This window comes from Maylandia zebra, linkage group LG12 (assembly GCF_041146795.1).
Source record: "Maylandia zebra isolate NMK-2024a linkage group LG12, Mzebra_GT3a, whole genome shotgun sequence".
Taxonomy (NCBI): Eukaryota; Metazoa; Chordata; class Actinopteri; order Cichliformes; family Cichlidae; genus Maylandia; species Maylandia zebra.
This window is the reverse complement of record NC_135178.1, coordinates 28,454,492-28,474,058: the sequence shown is the minus strand read 5'-3', so window position 1 is coordinate 28,474,058 and position 19,567 is coordinate 28,454,492. Positions and strand designations below refer to the sequence as shown.

Below are 19,567 nucleotides of genomic sequence, written 5' to 3'. Positions count from 1 at the left end.
CAGAAATGATCCAAGGATTGAAGCTTGAAGGACTTCATATGAATCCTTGTATTCCCAGAAGCAGAAAACATCCTATATTAAAGAAATATAACTATACAGCTGAATGTATTTCGTTTTGTTTGATTATTTATTGCTTTAACTGAACACTTGCATACGTGTGAGGACTCATAATAACAGTCATTTATTATTTCAGTGATTGCTATCAGTCTTCTGCTATTCGAGTTCCTACAACACGGATTACATGCAGTACATCATTTTCTTGGTCAGTCTGATATCAGTTGGAGTCTGTTATCTTTACACTCTCCTTTGCTTTTTATATGTAATGAATACTTGAGTCAGAGGCAATCTGAAACACATTGTTTCAGTGACACATTATGAAACCACAAAGCTTCAGAAATGGCAAAGGAGGAAATTGAATCAGATCAAAAAGTAAGACTTTTAATGATCCAGAGATTGTGTGATATAAACAGTTTTTTTATTTTTAATGCAAGCCAAGTTTTAAACATTTTTCTAATAAAGTTTAAATGAAGAACAGCACAACATATGGTAGCGTAGAGTAACTCTGATGCCAGGCGTCTTCACTGCAATTCATACAAAAAACATAGAAAAGAATCAAAGAGTAAATAGTACAGTATCTATCTCAGTCAGTTATATGAAATTACAAAAGCATTGTTTGCATATATGAAATTTAGAGTACTCATGTATCAGCAATTGCATCATGTTTTGTGTTATATATTAAGTGATATAAGAGTTGTGGTGTGTTCTACTTCCAAGGTCCAACTGGGTCTGAGTGAGGTACATTTTGTCATCATAGGTTAAACACAGCACTTCATGCAGAAGTTTGTGAGACTTGTCCACACAGATGCTGAACTACAGTTTACAAGGATCCAAGCGCACTTGTTGTCCTCACAGAACTGTGTCTACAATCAAAAGCAATCATAATCCCAGCCTGTGGAGAAGATTTTTGTGTCTAATGTGGAAAAAGGTGGAGGTGAATGTTTTCTATGTAAGACAGGATATGGTAAAAGAGCAGTTCCCAGGCAAAAAAAATGCAGAAACAACAAATTGTATTTTTTTTAGATATCACAATGCGTAACTTCCTTAGAAATGGCTGCCAAGAACCTGGAAATTAATCAGTGCAGTCAGTTGAAACATTGGAGCGTAATTCAAGATTAATCTCTGTGTATTTGCTTGGTTCTTACTGGATATTATTGGTGCAGTGATGCAAGACAGGGAGTTTATTCATGAAGTTAACTGCATGCTTGAATAGGCTGGGCTGAAATGGCTGCCAATGGCTGTCCAAGTCTGATGGGGAAAAATGTTAGGCTTTGGAAGTGGATGCAAGATAAAGACTAATATGTACCCAGGTGTTTTTGCGTTGTGCAGGGGGAAAAACTGAAAGCAGAAATGAGAGTTTCGTATGAGGAAAGGGAAGGATGTTCCGGAGCTCTCAAATGCAGAATTGAAGCCATTTACTCAGACACTGAACCCGACTTTAACGCACTTAACCAAAACCAAACCACTAGATTTATGTCACCAAACATGGAAAAAGAAATGAAAAACTGCAAATCCATTAATTCAACTGGAAGCAAAATGGAAATAGCACTTAGTACAGAGTTAAATCTTTCAATGTTTGCTGAAACTTTTTTCACAAGTGTTTTTGAGATTGTTGATTAAATAGTGATTAAAAGTTTAGCATTTTATTATAGCTTAATTCTAATATCCCCTTTTACCAGTGACAGTTTCTAAAGAGATAGCATTAATAATGAGCAGAATTGAGTTTACCTTATTGGTGCCACCCTCCACAGCACTCCCAATTTCTCATGAAACCCCCTTGGGAAGATCAGTTGCCCTTCTCTGATTTGTCATTTTCTTTTGTCATCAGATCGGTTTCAGGAACATTTTAGCAAAAGATGATTTCTTGTGGTTAAAGTGATAATGAATTATATTGCTATAATACATTGTACAGTTCTTCTAATTAGTTTTTCTCACTTAGGTTGGATCATGTCAATGTGGTTGCTGCCCGAGAAGTTCCTCAAGGAATGCAGAAACTGGTGGCCACCAATGATCTGCCGTTGCTGGCCATGGAGTACTGTCAGGGTGGAGATCTGAGAAAGGTAAAAGCCGGTTATGTTTGCGTGTGTATATGCATATACAGTCATGTGTAAAAGGAAGTACAGCCACTTTCAGGCCTAAGGTTTTACACGTCAGGATATAATCTGAGTCATCTGGTCCTTAGTGGGTCTTAAAGTTCAGATGAACAACAACACATCTCACACAGTACTGTGCAAAAGCCTGAACCACCAGTGTTATGTACAGACATACACTGAAATGCAGTAAAAAAGGTAAAAAAAAAATAGTTTTTACAACTCTAACAAGCCTGAAAGTCAATATTTGGTATGACTACATTTATGCTTCAACATACGTGTTTATGCAATACCTGCTAGTAATAAGTGCATGCATTTTGATTGACAAAGTTTTCTATGTGTAGACATAACACAGGCTGACATTGAATGGATTATAGGTCACTGTTAAGATGTCAGGTACAAGTGCTAGATTGATGAGGCATCAAAAAGTTACCAGTGTCCATAGTGAAACTGTGAAAGACTACGAAAGCCAAGAGGACAAGTCTGATTCCTTGGAAGCAAAATTTCAAGGAATGAGGGTTGGCTCAAGACTATTGCACATTACTGAATTACATCCTGTCATTTATTAGTAGAAATGTAGAAGTTGTATGTGTAAAGAGAATGTAGCAAGAGTGGTGATCATTTTAGCTGGTTTTGCTACTGTGGAACCCGAGCACTTGCAGTCACTAAGTTTACAAGGAAGCCCTCTGTATACCAGATAATTCAACAATCAAATGGGAAGCCAACTTTCTGACAGAAATGATCCAAAGCCTAGCAGCAAATCTAAAACAGAGTGGCTATAAAAGAAAAGAATCAAGGTTTGCAAATGGCCCAGTCAAAGTCCAGATCTCAACCTGATTGAAGTGGTGCAACTTTCAGAGAGCAGAGAGCAAATGTTTGAAAACCTCAATGTACTAAAGCAAAATCTTTAAGGAAAGCAGGGCAGATTTCCTCCACAACAATCTAAGAGACCAATAAAGTCATACAGAAAACAGTGATTTCAGTCATGGGGTGTACTTAGTTTTCCACACACTGGTTCTTCAGTTTAGTGTTTGTTAAATAAATGAAGACTTAGTATATGTTATGTCTTGTTCATCTCAGGTTGTATTTACATATTTTCTTTAGATAAAACCTTGGAACTCAAATGGGTTGTACTTTCTGTTTCATATTACTTGATTTGATGTGGTTTAGGTCACTGGATTTGAGCCCGTAAACCTACATTTTAATAAAATTAAATAACTGTGAATGGTTATCTTAGGTTGGTAATATTTTTTCTCATTCTTAACATGAGGAAATATATGCTTGTCTTTTGAAATCTTTTGAGTCACACGTATGTATCAAGTTTAGAAATAATGCTAGTAGCACAAATTTAAAATGGCAAATGTAACAATTACTGTACATGTATGTTTTTGGGGTTTTTTTTTCTGTTTTAAGTCTGATTTATTTGGACCAACAGTTACTCAGCTGTTTGCTCTTCATTCTGTGGGATAAATCTGGTGCAGTTTTTAATTTGAAAACAACTGAGTGTTCACCCCGAGGCCAGCAGAAGAGGAAAATGCCAACCACTGCAAACCGCAGTGTCATAAAAATTTCAAAGCATCCCAGATGGTCGAAAACTAAGCAGATGGAGCGCAAAACTGCACCATCCTTTTTTGTCAGGCTTGACACAAGTTACCAGCAGCAAAGTGCTGTAAAATGATTTGTTTAAAAGAAAGAAAGAAATCTGCTTTTACTACCAAAATTGTGATTTGTACGTTTGCAAAAGGGCCTGAGAGCCTTTTGAAAAAGATTGGTGCTTATATGTCTGATCTCTTATAAAGATAATGTACTTAATGGACGGAAAGTAGTTTTTATAGAACGATAAAGAAGAAAACATTCATAAAAAGGACAGAGTAATGAATTCTTGCCTGTGTAAACTTGCGTTGCATTCTGCTCCCTGGTTCTTGTCACTGAGGTGTCGAGTGTCTGTTTTTGTGCTCTCTGCAGTATCTGAACATTTTGGAAAACTGCTGTGGAATGAGGGAGGGGTCCATTTTGATTCTGTTACGGGATATTTGTAAGTATTTGGTTTCACCGCCATCTCCATCATAACTACGCTAACCTTTTAAATTGTCAGTGTGAAAGACTGATAGATTAGCTGGGAGTGTGATCTGTTCTCTGTAGTAGGGAGGAAATGGTGCTGGTGAGTATCGTGATGTCATCACTGACTATAAACCGCCATCCTCTTAGTCACCGTGGCCCGAGATCATACTCATAGCAGGGCTTACGTCAACAATCAGACCCCCATGCTCTTTGGTTTAAACATTATACATGAATACTAACATCAACATGCACTCTGTGTTTGTCTCTGTATAAACGACTTTGAGCTAAGAAACAAATAATATGGATTAAAGATATCTCGAGTGCATATTTCACTCAAACACGTGCGCATAAGTGGACACAGACATGCAGAAACTCCTTTTCCTGTGACCACTTTGTGGACATTTCCTGATAATGAGTGATCCACTTTAAACTGTTTCATGAGCGAAAGCAGTGGCCCAGTCATGTGTATCCACACCCACAAAGTCGCACTCACTCACACGCCCCAAACTTATGTTCCGCTTCAGTCACCTCTTTTTGTTGACACACCCGCAGGTTAATCACCCAATTAAAAGTGATATTAGAGTTTCAGCTGCGCTGCCTGTTACGCTTTAATCTTTTACAGTTGATGTTTAAGACTTGATCAGGTGTTTCAAGACTAACTAATTAAATTGTTTATTAAACTATTTTATTGGTTTATTAAAAATAATGTTTTTATTGATCTTTGGTGGTTTAACTTCTCACTTTGCTGTAGTAAAGTATGAGTGTGTCCCAGTGTGGGTCACAGATTTCAGATCAAATCCACAGCATGTTCCACACATGCACTGCAGCCGTGAAGGTTATGACATTAGCAGATCTTATTGTCTGGCATTTTCTGAAGTTTATATATGAAACCCAGACTCTATATAATAGAGACAGCCGAGCCACCATTATGCCACCCATTGGTTTCAAGGCTACAGATTTTTAAGCTTAGCATTTTAGGTGGCTGCCATGTGGTTTTTGGTGCCAGATATGACTTTGTTTGGTAGAAAAACAAGGTTTTTTAGAGAGCTAAATAAATTGTACATCTAAAATTCACAGCTGCACATGCCTTCTTTTGGTGCCAAATTAGAGGTTAATTAATTATTAGAATTTGACTAACCAAATCTTCTTGGACGGGCTATACACCTGAGAATACAATTTTATCCATCCATCGTCATCCGCTTTGTCCGGGGTCGGGTCGCAGGGGCAGCAGCCTAAGCAAAGAGGCCCAGACCTCCCTCTCCCCAGCCACCTCCTCCAGCTTGTCCGGGGGAATACCAAGGCGTTCCCAGGCCAGCCGAGAGATATAATCTCTCCAGCGTGTCCTGGGTCTGCCCCGGGGCCTCCTCCCGGTGGGACATGCCTGGAACTCCTCACCCAGGAGGCGCCCAGGGGGCATCCTTGTCAGATGCCCGAACCACCTCAGCTGGCTCCTTTCAATGTGGAGCAGCAGCTGCTCTACTCTGAGCCCCTCCCGGATGGCCGACCTTCTCACCCTATCTCTAAGGGAGAGGCCAGCCACCCTTCGGAGGAAGCTCATTTCTGCCGCTTGTATCCGCGATCTCGTTCTTTCGGTCACTACCCACAGCTCGTGGCCATAGGTGAGGGTAGGGACGTAGATCGACCGGTAAATTGAGAGCTTCGCTTTTACACTCAGCTCCCTCTTCACCACGACGGACCGGTGCAACGTCCGCATTACTGCAGCTGCAGCCCCAATCCGTCTGTCGATCTCCGGCTCCCTTCTCCCATCACTCGCAAACAAGACCCCGAGATACTTGAACTCCTCCACTTGGGGCAGGAACTCAACCCGGAGTGGGCACTCCACCCTTTTCCGGCTGAGAACCATGGCCTCAGATTTGGAGGTGCTGATCCTCATTCCCGCTGCTTCACACTCGGCTGCGAACCGTTCCAGTGCGAGCTGGAGGCCTTCACCCGATGAAGCCAACAGAACCACATCATCTGCAAAAATCAGAGATGAGATTCTGAGGCCACCAAAGCGAAAGCCCTCCGCCACTTGGCTGCGCCTAGAAATCCTGTCCATAAAAATTATGAACAGAACCGGAGACAAAGGGCAGCCCTGGCGAAGCCCATCACCCACCAGGAACGAGTCCGACTTATTGCCGGCAATGCGAACCAAGCTCTTGCAACGGTTGTATAGGGATCGAATGGCCCGTAGCAATGGGCCAGACACCCCATATTCCCGCAACACCTCCCACAGGACACCCCGAGGGACACGGTCGAATGCCTTCTCCAAGTCCACAAAACACATGTAGACTGGTTGGGCAAACTCCCATGCACCCTCAAGGAGTGCGAGGAAGGACGCTAGCATCAACTAGCTAGCCGGTCGTCACGGCAAAGCTACAAGAGCGTCTCTCAGCATGGGCCCGAAAAAAGTTCTGTCAGCTGAGGAAGGAGACGATATTAAGAAGTCGCTGGAGTTTATGACAGAGGAGATTTCTACTGTCAAACTGCAGCAGAAAGCCATCCTGGACCTGGTCGAGGAAGTTAAGGCTCTCCGCATCCAGAACGCCGAGAAGGATCGGCGGCTGGCGTACCTGGAGAACAGAGTGGCGGATTTGGAGCAGTACACCCAGATGAACGATGTTATCATCACGGGGCTTCGCATCAAACCCCGGTCATACGCCCGGGCGGTCGCCACTGACAATGTAGGAGGGCCAGGAGAGGAAGATGTCAACTCCACGGAGCATCAAGTGGTTACCTTTCTACGGTCCAAAGGTGTGGAAGTGGATTATAACAACATTGAGGCTTGCCACCCTCTACCCCGAAAAAATGACAGTGACAAACCAGCCATCATTGTGAGATTTGCAAACAGAAAACAGAAAACAGCACTGTTAAAACAAGGAAAGAAACTGAAAGGATCCGATGTCTTCATGAACGAACATCTGATAAAAAGAAATGCGGACATTGCCAGGAAAGCACGTTACTTGAAGAAACAGGGAAAAATTCAAAATACATGGACCACCAACTGCAAAGTATTCATTAAACTCAATGGAACACCGGAACAAGCCAAAGTGTTGGTCATCAGAAATATGGAAGAGCTGGACAAATACTGAGGTCAACTTACTCTGGAGGTATGAATACACATGTGACGTGACACACAACACAACACATGGCACAGTCCAAAAGAACTTCATCTGCATCCGGCAACAATATCAACATAAGTCATTGGAATTCTCTTTATGATAATCTGGAACTGAGAACATTTCGATACACAGACCATAATGTTCTAGACTTAGAAAAGGATATAGACCCGGAAAATAATTTCTTCTACAACATCAGCTGTAACTGCTGCTACTTCACTGATGAACAGTTTAAGCACACCATCAACACGGAAAATAAATTATCAATAATCCATTTTAATAGCAGAAGTCTGTATGCCAACTTCAACAATATAAAGGAATATCTAAATGAGTTGACAAATCCATTTGGAATTATTGCCATTTCTGAAACATGGATCAATGCGGAGAAAGGAATGGACTTTGGACTGGAGGGATATGAAGTGAATTTTGTAAATAGAAGGAACAAGAGTGGAGGGGGAGTAGCTGTGTATGTGGATAAAAACCTAAACTACAAGGTGGTAGAAAGTATGACAACTGTAATTGATAATTTACTAGAATGTATAACAATTGAAATTTATAAGGAAAAAGAAAAAAATGTAATAATTAGCTGTATATATAGAACACCTGGCTCTAGTATTCAAGTATTTAATGACTTCATAGAGGAAATATTCTCTAAAACAAATCAAAAAGTTATGTTTATCTGTGGTGATTTTAATATTGACCTGTTGAATCCAAAAAAGCATAAAATGACCGACGAATTCCTAAACACTATGTACAGTTTGAGTTTACATCCTAAAATAACCAGGCCTAGCAGAATTACACCACATTGTGCCACCTTACTTGACAATATTTTCACTAACAATATGGAAAACAACATTGTGAGCGGAATATTAATTAATGACATCAGTGATCACCTACCAGTTTTTGCAGTTTATGACACTAATTATAAGAAAAATCAGCATGAAGAACAACTGAGATACAGACGTGTAAGGACTAGAGATGGCACGATACCACTTTTTTATGTCCGATACCGATACCGATATCATAAATTTGGATATCTGCCGATACCGATATGAATCCGATATAGTGTTTTTTAATCAACAAAACTGTTTTTTAAATATCTTGCTGCATTTTGTATAAGTTCATACTCAAGTTTAAAACAACAACTACACTAAAGCTATTCTGTTATACCTGTATGCAAAAAAAAATATTTCATAGTTCAGCAATACTGATCAATCTAATAAACTTAAACCTACACCATCCTCCCTATTCTGGTATTTTAAAGAGTACTTAGCATAAATATTAAGCAACCTAACTAATAGGGTTCCAACTCCCAGCAACAACAAAAATAAATAAATAAAAAATAGGGAACCACCCCTCACGCTCCACCTCATGATGCTTAATCGCCGTAATCAACCTTAATTTGATGCAGTGTGAAAAAAAATGCACAGAAATCAATTATTTTTCAAGAAATATTAAATAGATTCAACATCTTTCTTCAACAAAATTGCAGACTGCACAGATGGTACCTTCCCAAAGGAAAAAGTACTATAGCTTACTAGGGTATATATATTAGACTTAATAGTTACTATATACAATAATGGACTTCTATTCATTTTGCATCAAATTAAAACTTTGGGTGTCAGATAATTATTTATTAAAAGCTAGACATTTTAAATGAGAATAAGAAAGAAAAGTATGTCTTTGTGCCCCCTTTTCCCTGTTAATGCCCTATCGGCCCCCCTGGCTAAACTTTGCTAGATCCGCCCCTGCACAGTTACCAGCCGTCAGCTACGTAGAAAAAGATCCTGGAGTAGAAAGTAAGATTAAATACATTCTAACAACAGCTGATCAAGCTTAAACGTGCTGCTGTTGTTCAGCCACTGGTTTCCTCTTTCTGGTGCAAAGTGGCCCAAAAGCAAACTAGAGACACGGACTCGCGACAGAAAAGCCGATCAGCTGATCGTTAAGCAGTTTCATGATTGAAGTAGCAGCAAGAAGAGGCAGTCGTTTGTTAAGCTTAACGCAGGAATGCTTTACAAACATTCAGAGATGGACTTACACACTTGCTTTACTTCTCTCGGGATAACTTTGTCGGAGATGAAATGCCGGGTTGCTAGCGAAGCTCCAAATGCTATCCAGACCACCGACAGGTCCTGCATGCCACAGCCGCTCTATCACGTGATGCATACTGCTCCGACGTGCTAACGTTCTGAGGTGAGTTACGGCGTGTTGCAAGTTTTTTGAGGTGCTTTCGTGATATTTAATGGATCGGATTACATTTTTTATTTTTCTCCGATATCCGATCCAGTAATTTAGGTCAGTATCGGACCGATACCGATACGTAATATCGGATCGGTCCATCTCTAGTAAGGACAGAAGAAACTATGACTGCATTTAAGAACGATCTATTAAATCAGGACTGGGACAATGTGTACAAAGAAGCTGATATTGATATTGCATATGGCATATTTTTAAGAATATTCATGGAGTTGTACGATAAAAACTGTCCAACAATAAAATACAACAGAAAGCACAAATATTCAGATAGACCATGGCTCACTAAGGGTTTACAAAATGCATGTAAAAAGAAAAATACACTCTATAGGGAATACCTAAAACAAAGAACAAAAGATGCTGAAAATAAATATAAAAAATACAAAAATAAGTTGACCAATATTATACGTGTATGTAGAAAGGAGTATTATAGTAAAATATTGAACAACAATAAACATAATATGAAAGGAATATGGGATGTTTTAAACGGTATCATTAAAAATAATTCTGGACAACAAAGTTATCCTCAATACTTTATCGATAATGGCAATATTATGGAAAACACTGCTGATAAGGTCAACAGCTTTAATCATTATTTTGTAAATATTGGACCAAAACTGGCAGAACAAATTCCTGAGTCACTGCCATCAGTAGAATGTAGTGAAAACCTGATTGATAGGAACCCTAACTCAATGTTCCTCACATCAGTGGAGGAAAAAGAAATAATTGACATTGTACACATGTGTAAATATAAAACATCTACTGATTGTAATGATATTGACATGAAAATCGTCAAGAAGGTCATTGAAGGAATTGTAGGACCTCTAACATATATTTGCAACTTATCATTTCAGACGGGAAAAGTGCCAAACAAAATGAAAATAGCTAAAGTTGTGCCGCTGTATAAAACTGGGGATAGACGCCACTTCACAAATTACAGGCCTGTTTCTTTACTACCACAATTCTCCAAAATCCTAGAAAACCTGTTTAATAAACGATTAGACAAATTCTTAGATAAATATAAATTACTCTCTGACAGTCAATATGGATTCAGATCAAAAAGATCAACATCTCTGGCATTAATCGAATCAATTGAGGAGATTACGAATGCTATAGATCAGAAACAGTATGCAGCTGGAGTATTTCTGGATCTCAAGAAAGCATTCGACACAATCAATCATGACATATTAATTAATAAACTGGAACGGTATGGGATTAGGGGGGTTGTACTGCAATGGGTGAAAAATTATTTAAGTGACCGGAAACAATTTGTGAAGCTGGGTGTCCATTCCTCATCATGCTTGGACATTGCTTGTGGTGTTCCACAAGGCTCTGTACTGGGTCCAAAATTATTTATTATTTATATAAATGATATTTGTAAGGCATCTGATATATTAAAATTAGTATTATTTGCAGATGACACAAATATTTTTTGTTCTGGGGGGAATCTAAAGGAGCTGCTGGATACAATTACTTCAGAAATGTGCAAAATTAAAAAATGGTTTAACAGGAACAAACTATCGCTAAATCTAAGTAAAACTAAAATTATCTTATTTGGGAATTCCCTTAGAAATGCACAAGTGCAGATTCATGTAGATGGTGTGGAAATTGAAAGAGTACTTGAACATAAGTTTCTTGGTGTGATTATAGATGATAAATTAAACTGGAAGTCTCATATAAATCATATACATAACAAAATTTCAAGAAGTGTCTCAATCTTGAGTAAAGTAAAACACATTCTGGACCACAAATCACTCCACATTCTCTATTGTTCCCTGATTGCACCGTATTTGAATTACTGTGCAGAGGTTTGGGGCAATGCTTACAAATGTTCGCTATCATCAATCTTTATATTACAAAAAAGGGCCATAAGGATAATCCATAAAACTGGTTACAGAGATCATACAAATCCACTATTCTTAAAATCAAAAATTCTAAAATTCACAGATCTGGTTCATTTTCTCACAGCACAAATTATATATAAAGCAATAAATAACCTGCTTCCTGACAATATTCTAAAAATGTTTTCTAAAAGGGAACGGGGATACAATTTGAGGGGGGAATTAAATTTAAAACATCCTCGTATCCGTACAACATTAAAGTTTTTGCATCTCTGTGTGTGGAGTGAAGCTGTGGAACAGACTAAGTAAAGATATGAAGCAATGTCCAAGCATGGCGCAGTTTAAAAAGCGGTTTAAGGATATGGTTTTTACAGGGTACAGGGAAAAGGTAGAGATTTGATAGGGTGTTCTTGTCTAATATTTTCATGTGTGTGCGCATGCACGGGTTTGTTGGTGTATATATATATATATATATATATATATATATATATAAAAAATTGTAGGTTGTGTATCCTTCAGGTGTTAATGGGGTTATTGAAAATGTGTATATGTGTGTATATACGTATGTATGGATAGATAGAAACATATATGTGTATATATTTTAAAAAAAAAATTACACATAACATATAATGTAATTGGAAGGAGGTATTTCTGTAGTCTATTGATACTAGATAGTGGAAAAGGGGTGGGATTAAATAAGCTTATGCTTCTTCCTGCTCCTTTTTGAACATGGACGTTATTTGGAGTTGTGGTTGCTCGTTTTCCTTTTGTTTGCTTTGTTCATTTGTCTCTTTTAATTCTATTTTTTTTTATACTTTTTCAACATGTTCAAAATAAAGATTCAATCAATCAATCAATCAATCAATCAAGTATCCTGGAGAGGATAAAGAGCTGGTCCAGTGTTCCGCGACCAGGACGAAAACCGCATTGTTCCTCCTGTATCCGAAGTTCGACTAACGGACGAACTCTCCTTTCCAGCACCCTGGCATAGACTTTCCCAGGGAGGCTGAGGAGTGTGATCCCCCTGTAGTTGGAACACACCCTCCGGTCCCCTTTCTTAAAGATGGGGACCACCACCCCGGTCTGCCAGTCCACAGGTACTGCCCCTGATCTCCACGCAACATTGCAGAGGCGTGTCAACCAGGACAGCCCTACAACGTCCAGAGCCTTCAGGAACTCGGGGCGGACCTCATCAACACCAGGGGCTCTGCCACCAAGGAGTTGTTTAACTGCCTCAGTGACCTCGCCCCCGGAAATTGGCGGGTCATTCCCCTCATCCCCAGACTCTGCTTCCTCCTCGGAAGACGTGTCAGTGGGATTAAGGAGGTCCTTGAAGTATTCCTTCCACCGCCTGACAATTTTCTCAGTCGACGTCAGCAGCGCTCCGCCAGCACTATACACAGTGCAGGTAGAGCACCGCTTTCCCCTCCTGAGACGTCTGACGGTTTGCCAGAATCTCTTCAAGGCAGTCCGAAAGTCTTTTTCCATGGCCTCTCCGAACTCCTCCCACACCCGAGTTTTTGCTTCAGCCACTGCCCGAGCCGCATTCTGCTTGGCCTGTCGATACCTGTCGGCTGCCTCCGGAGTCCCACAGGCTAACCAAGCCCGATAGGACTCCTTCTTCAGCCTGGTGGCTCCCTTCACCTCTGGTGTCCACCATTTGGTTCGGGGATTACCACCACGGCAGGCACCCACCACCTTGCGGCCGCAGCTCAATGCAGCAGCTTCGGCAATGGAGACGCTGAACATGGTCCATTCGGACTCAATGTCCCCGGTCTCCCTCGGAATGCTGTTGAAGCTCTGCCGGAGGTGTGCGTTGAAGATCTCGCGGACTGGGGCCTCTGCTAGACGTTCCCAGCACACCCTCACTACGCGTTTAGGAGCACCAGGTCTGTCCAGCGTCCTCCCCCGCCAACTGATCCAACTCACCACCAGGTGGTGATCAGTTGACAGCTCAGCCCCTCTCTTTACCCGAGTGTCCAGAACATATGGTCGCAGGTCTGCTGATACGATTACAAAATCGATCATCGACCTACGGCCTAGAGCGTCCTGGTGCCACGTGCACTTATGGACACTCTTATGTTCGAACAGGGTGTTCGTTATGGCCAAACTGTGGTTAGCACAGAAGTCCAATAACAGAGCACCGCTCGGGTTCAGATCAGGGAGGCCGTTCCTCCCAATCACGCCCCTCCAGGTCTCGCTGTCGTTACCCACGTGAGCATTGAAGTCTCCCAGCAGGACAACAGAGTCTCCAGGTGGAGCACCCCCCAGGGACTCTAAGAAGGCTGGGTACTCTGAACTGCCACTCGGCGCATAAGCGCAGATGACAGTCAGGACCCGTTCCCCGACCCTAAGGCGCAGGGAACAAACCCTCTCGTCCACCGGGAAAAACCCCAACGTACCGGCAGCAAGCCGAGGGGATATTAGGATACCCACCCCAGCCCGCCGCCTCTCACCAGGGGCAACTCCAGACTGAGACAGAGTCCAGCCCCTCTCCAGGAGACTGGTTCCAGAGCCCAAGCCATGCGTAGAGGTGAGCCCGACTATATCTAGCCGGTACCTCTCAACCTCACGCACTAACTCAGGCTCCTTCCCCACCAGAGAGGTGACATTCCATGTCCCTATTGCCAGTCTTGGCAGCCAGGGGTCAGTCCGCCAGGGCCTCCGCTCCTGGCCGCCACCCGACACACAATGCAGCGCCTCCTGCGGGTGGTGGGCCTGCGGGAGGATGGGCCCATGTCTCCTCTTCGGGCTGTGCCTGGCCGGGCCCCATGGACTAAGGCCCGGCCACCAGACGCTCGCCCTCGGGCACCCTCCCTGGGCCTGGTTCCAGGGCGGGGCCCCGGTAACCCTATCCCGGGCAGGGTAAACTGTTCCCTCGGTGTCCTTTTCATAAGGGTCTTATGAATCGCTCTTTGTCTGGTCCCTCACCCAGGGCCAATTTGCCATGGGAGACCCTACCAGGGGGCAAAAGCCCCCAGACAACATAGCCCCTGGGATCCCTGGGACACACAAACCCCTCCAATACAATTTTACTTGTTCAATAACTCCAATGAAAATCTCCCAAAAAGGCACTAGCTCTAAGTTACCCACAAAAGTAAGACCAAGGGGAAAGAAGATAAAGTCGCTTTTGGAACCAACCTCACCAAACGTTACTCCTCGCTTCACTTTTCAGTCCTGGAGGTTGTTGTGTAGTGAAGAAAACTGCATATCAGCAGGGCGTGTGTAGGAATGAAATTCACTAGAACTTTTCCACTAAAGAGGAAAGTAGCTTTTAGGAAGTTTGCATTACATAAAAATAATGTGCCTCAAACCCAGTCCCAGGGGGTCACAGGCTAGTGTACTCCCAGTGCTGGTCCCAAGCCCAGATAAATGGGAGGACCATGTCAGGAAGTGGAAGAATCTGTACCAGGTCATATAAGGAGATTCATTCGCGGTGGAAACCCCTCGGGGAAATAAAGGTACTTTGGGCTGCTCCCTTATGTACACAGTTTGGACCTCAGCACCTGAGAAACACAGTTTTGTGATTGGAATTATCTGTTATCACTTTTCATATGCACAAGTATGAATATACACTTTTAATGTCTTTAATATAATAATGTTAATTGACGTAATACCAACTAAAAGCCTTTCAGTTTTCATTATAGTTCTGTCTTCCATACAGCACTGTACTCTTACATATAAAAGTGAACCATGAGCCTCTGATAAACTTACTAACATTCCTCTATATCGTCACGTGCTGTGCTTTTTTCCATCAGCTGTAATGCATGCAACTACAGTTTTACATTCTTACTTAATTGTGACTGTTGTTGCTTTTTGTCCCACAGCTTCAGCTTTAACCTACCTCCATAAGAAGAGGATCATTCACAGGGATCTGAAACCAGAAAACATTGTGCTGCAGCAGGGAGAGAAGAGAGTGAGTTAAAGACCCAGTGAAGCCCTTTGGTGGGATAAATACACCCAAACCACATTAAAGAGGCTTTTTGCCTCTATGTGGTTTGTATTGAATTAGTACAAAACACTTGCCTCTGTTATGTGCATTTATCCTTGTACTGAATATTTAATGTGGAAAGTCCATTTTTATACTTGAACTTGGAGTTACAAGGAACCTTTGGGATCGCCCTACTGCTTAGCTTCCTCTACGGGCCTCTCTTTTATTTTGTCCATTATGTAATAAATCATTGCTTGTTATCCTCCTCCGCCTCTGCAAAAGGGTACAGGAAAGTCAAGAATGTTATATAACCGAGGGCAGACATATTAAAGATGTTATAGATGCATGTTTATGCAAAGACTATTGTTTATAGAATCCAAGCCAAATTTAAGTTGGCTCGGATTCTGTTAAGTTTATAGATTTGCATGAACACTTGTTTTCCTCATGCATGGTAGAGAAACTGTAAAATTGGAATACAGGCTTGGTTTATGGCTTGGAAGTTATTAAGGTACAAGTTGTTGATTTTTCTCACTCATGTAGTCACTCAGCATTTAAAGGAACATTTCAGCATTTTGGGAAATATATTTATATTCTTTCTGTCAGAGAGTTAGATGAGGAGTTTAATGCTGCACTCATATCTTTGTATTAAATATGACGCCAGCTGGCTCATAATACTAGAAATGAGGGGAAACGGGAACCCTAGCTCTGTTGGATACTAAGAAAATCACCACTAACGATCATGTTATACATTGTTGATCCCAAAAGATATACAGTATCAACATTAATTTGCAGTTCTGTGAAGGTTGCATGACTATTTCTCGGATTTGAGCACTTATCAGACAGCTGCATATGAATGTGCTAATGATGCAAAAAAAATTAATAACTTTCATTAAACCTTGAGTGGAGCTATCATGCTTTTCCCTTTTGTTTGGCATACATGTACTGTTACATTGGTGGACGCTGGTGTTAAACATGGGCAAATGAAATTATGAAGTCAGTGTCTGTAAAAGTAATCTCTGTGATCTGAACACTCAATTTTGCTCTGTAATACAAGAAAGAGAGGGTATACCTTTATTATGGACCATGTCAGGCCCACCCACCTACATCCTGTTTAAACCTTCTGTTTTTAAGGAAGCAGTGAATGAACAAAAGGTTTGCCTTAAATGTTTCAAACAGTGGATGATCTGTTTACGATAAAGAAGTGTTATTTTGAACTGTGAATCATACAAAGGAACTCTACAAGAGTTCAAGAATAAAACGTATGTAGCCGTCTGTCTGTAATTTTAAGAACAAATGATTCTAACTAATAACACTTTTCTTCTTTCCCCTCACTCCTAATCTCAGTTGATCCACAAGATTATAGATCTCGGCTATGCTAAAGAGTTGGACCAGAGCAGTCTTTGCACATCATTTGTGGGAACCCTGCAGTACTTAGTAAGTACTAACAGCTAAAACTGTTACAGCACCCTCCTCATCACATTAGCTGAACCTTAATGCTTTTTCTTTCACTTCTTTCAGGCTCCAGAGCTCATAGAAAGGCAGAGGTACACGGTCACTGTGGACTACTGGAGCTTTGGGACTTTGGTGTTTGAGTGTATCGCAGGATTTCGGCCTTTCCTGCCAACGTGGCAACCTGTTCCCTGGTATTGCCACATTTGAAATGCTCCTATATCTGAAGTTGTCATTTGTTCTATATTTGCATCAGTTAAAATAAGAAAGCGTCCAGAAAATGTTCACTATTTCAGCTTAATATATATAATATGACCAATTAATCTCAAATCAAAAGAAAAAGAACTTGGAAACAATGGAAGGAAATTTTAAAACAACAAACCTGCAGAACCAGCCTATCATTCCTTTTTAGTCTTTATTTTGGCAGTCTGGGTCCATACTCGAGCTTAATAACTTAAACAATGTTGTTATCTAGGGTTAAGCAATGATAAGCTTTGTTGCAGATAAATATTATTTTTCCGTAACAAGATTTTAACACAGTGAATATAAAAATAAGTAACAGTTGTCCAAGAATTGCAGGATGTCACTTGTGCCAATACCAGTGCGGCTTGTTTCTCACTCTTGCGATGAATGAATAACATGAAACTCTAGGGATGTCTGCTAAATAGAGAGGAAAAATACTCTTCCCATTGCTGGAAAACCTAAGTGTTAGTGTCCAGTTGCAACCAAAGTGAAGATAAAATAGAAAAAGTACTGCACTTTTAAGAGAATAAAATATTAAACTAAATTGTATACAATTGATTTTTATGTTTTAGGCACAACAAACTCAGGCAGAAGCTGGACAATATTATTATTGTCTACGAGGACCTCACTGGGGACGTCCGCTTTTCCGAACACATCCCTCAGCCCAACAACCTCAACAGGTATGTTCATACAGGACAGACACATGAAAGTGCTGGATTTAAACTCATGTATCTCAGTCTAATGCAATAACTGTTTGGCAGTCTGTTATTAGAGAAGATGGAGAGGTGGCTGAAGCTGATGTTAAAGTGGTCTCCTCAGGAGAGAGGCAAAGACCCCAGTGCTACCCCCAGCGACTGCTTCTCCCAGCTGGAGCTCTTATTGCAAATCAAGGTTAACAGAGAAATTAATTGATTTATTTGACTGATTTATACAACAGTGTCCCTGCATTACATAAATAACCTCAGGGACTCATAATAGTGCTATAATTAAAGGAAACTTCTGTTCAAATTTTACAGGATGTGAATCTTTAAAAAAATAATACTACTAATAATAAATTTATGTAACATTCACTTGTTTAGTCTTATGCTTTTGGATCTCCTCTGTTCCCTCAGCTGGTTCATGTCTTGAACATGTCGTCTGCAAAGATTCTCACTTATTCAGTATCCGATGATGAGACGGTGGCCAACCTGCAGCTAAGAATAGAAAAGGACAGCAACATCCCTGCAGCCAATCAGGAGCTGCTGCTCGAGGCGGGGTTGGCCTTGGAGCCTCATGCGTTGGCCACACAGTGCGCCGTAGATTACGCAGTAATTTCCAACAAAACAAAAACACACTCCTTTCACAGAATATTCTACATGTGACTATGAAAATGTATTGATTTGTTGCTTTTGTTAATGTTTGTCTTTAGGAGATAGATGGGAGAAGAACAGACTTTCCTCTGGTTTTCCTCTTTGATCGTTCCTCTTGTGTTTATGAACCTCAGTTTGCTCCCCGAACTCTCCCTGAAAATATCCGCTTTGTCCGTAAGTCCAAAGATAAAACCTATTTTATCTTATGATATGATTGTGATTGTGTCATTTCTGTTGCTTTCACTTTGTTTCAATTTTACAACCACTCATATGTGAGTCTATCCTTCTGTCTCTCTTTTTTCCTAGAAACCGACCCTAACTACGTTCTGGCTTACAGCCCTCTGAGGAGGACTTGTGGCCAAGCGTGGCACACCATCCGCTCTCTCAAGGAAGACTGGCAAAGACTGCAGCAGGGGCAGAAAGCTGCCATGTAAGATGTACACCAGCGCACATGCAAATCTCGTAAACATGCTTCTATTTATTTAAAAAAAAAAACATCTTATCCTTTTTCTTTCAGCATGAGCCTGCTGAGACACAACTCTTCACTGTCCAAACAGAAGAATGAGATGGTGTCCATGTACCAGAGACTCATTGCCAAACTGGATTTTTTTACCACCAGCCTTCACATAGACATGGATAAATACCAGGAGCAGACAGCCACAGGGATCGGTACTGTTACAATATTATGTTGGTAGATAGTAGCAACTTTACACTGCCACTACCAGGACTGCATTAATCTATCCTTAAAGATGCACCTTCTTTTTTAACTCTCTTTATGAACAGTCAGATTTAAGATAAGGAATGTATTATAATTACTAGCAGAAATGCTATAACTGGTATTGGTCAATAGAACATTGACATTATATTTTTATTTATTTACAATTATTTATAATTGATACTTTCAGACAGCTAATAAATATAAGTATCTGATAATGTGAATTTATAGTAAGAATAGACCGTGGATTCATACATTGTCAGATATATCATCCTTACATGTTCTTTCACTTAAGCTATTCAGGATAAGCATATCCCAGCTGTCATGGGACAAAAGGCAGAGTACACCCAGTCTTCTGCAGGCCTGCAGACTGTGCCATTGCACTGATAGAAACAACCATGGTGGTGCACCACCATGCTCTGTTAGGCTAAAGATACTAGACGTTACTGCTGTTTG

General features: G+C 40.9%; 1 protein-coding gene across 1 annotated transcript in view; it reads left to right on the top strand.

Moving 5' to 3' along the window:
- Nucleotides 1-19,567, top strand: part of ikbkb (inhibitor of nuclear factor kappa B kinase subunit beta) — a 35,192-nt gene that overhangs the window by 8,952 nt on the left and 6,673 nt on the right. The window contains exons 4-14 of the mRNA XM_004547015.4: nt 1,997-2,117; nt 4,113-4,182; nt 15,252-15,340; nt 16,700-16,789; nt 16,874-16,998; nt 17,620-17,727; nt 17,809-17,938; nt 18,160-18,354; nt 18,456-18,570; nt 18,703-18,826; nt 18,914-19,065. Coding sequence (XP_004547072.3) covers nt 1,997-2,117; nt 4,113-4,182; nt 15,252-15,340; nt 16,700-16,789; nt 16,874-16,998; nt 17,620-17,727; nt 17,809-17,938; nt 18,160-18,354; nt 18,456-18,570; nt 18,703-18,826; nt 18,914-19,065 — 1,319 coding nt within the window. The remainder of the gene's footprint in view (nt 1-1,996; nt 2,118-4,112; nt 4,183-15,251; nt 15,341-16,699; nt 16,790-16,873; nt 16,999-17,619; nt 17,728-17,808; nt 17,939-18,159; nt 18,355-18,455; nt 18,571-18,702; nt 18,827-18,913; nt 19,066-19,567) is intronic.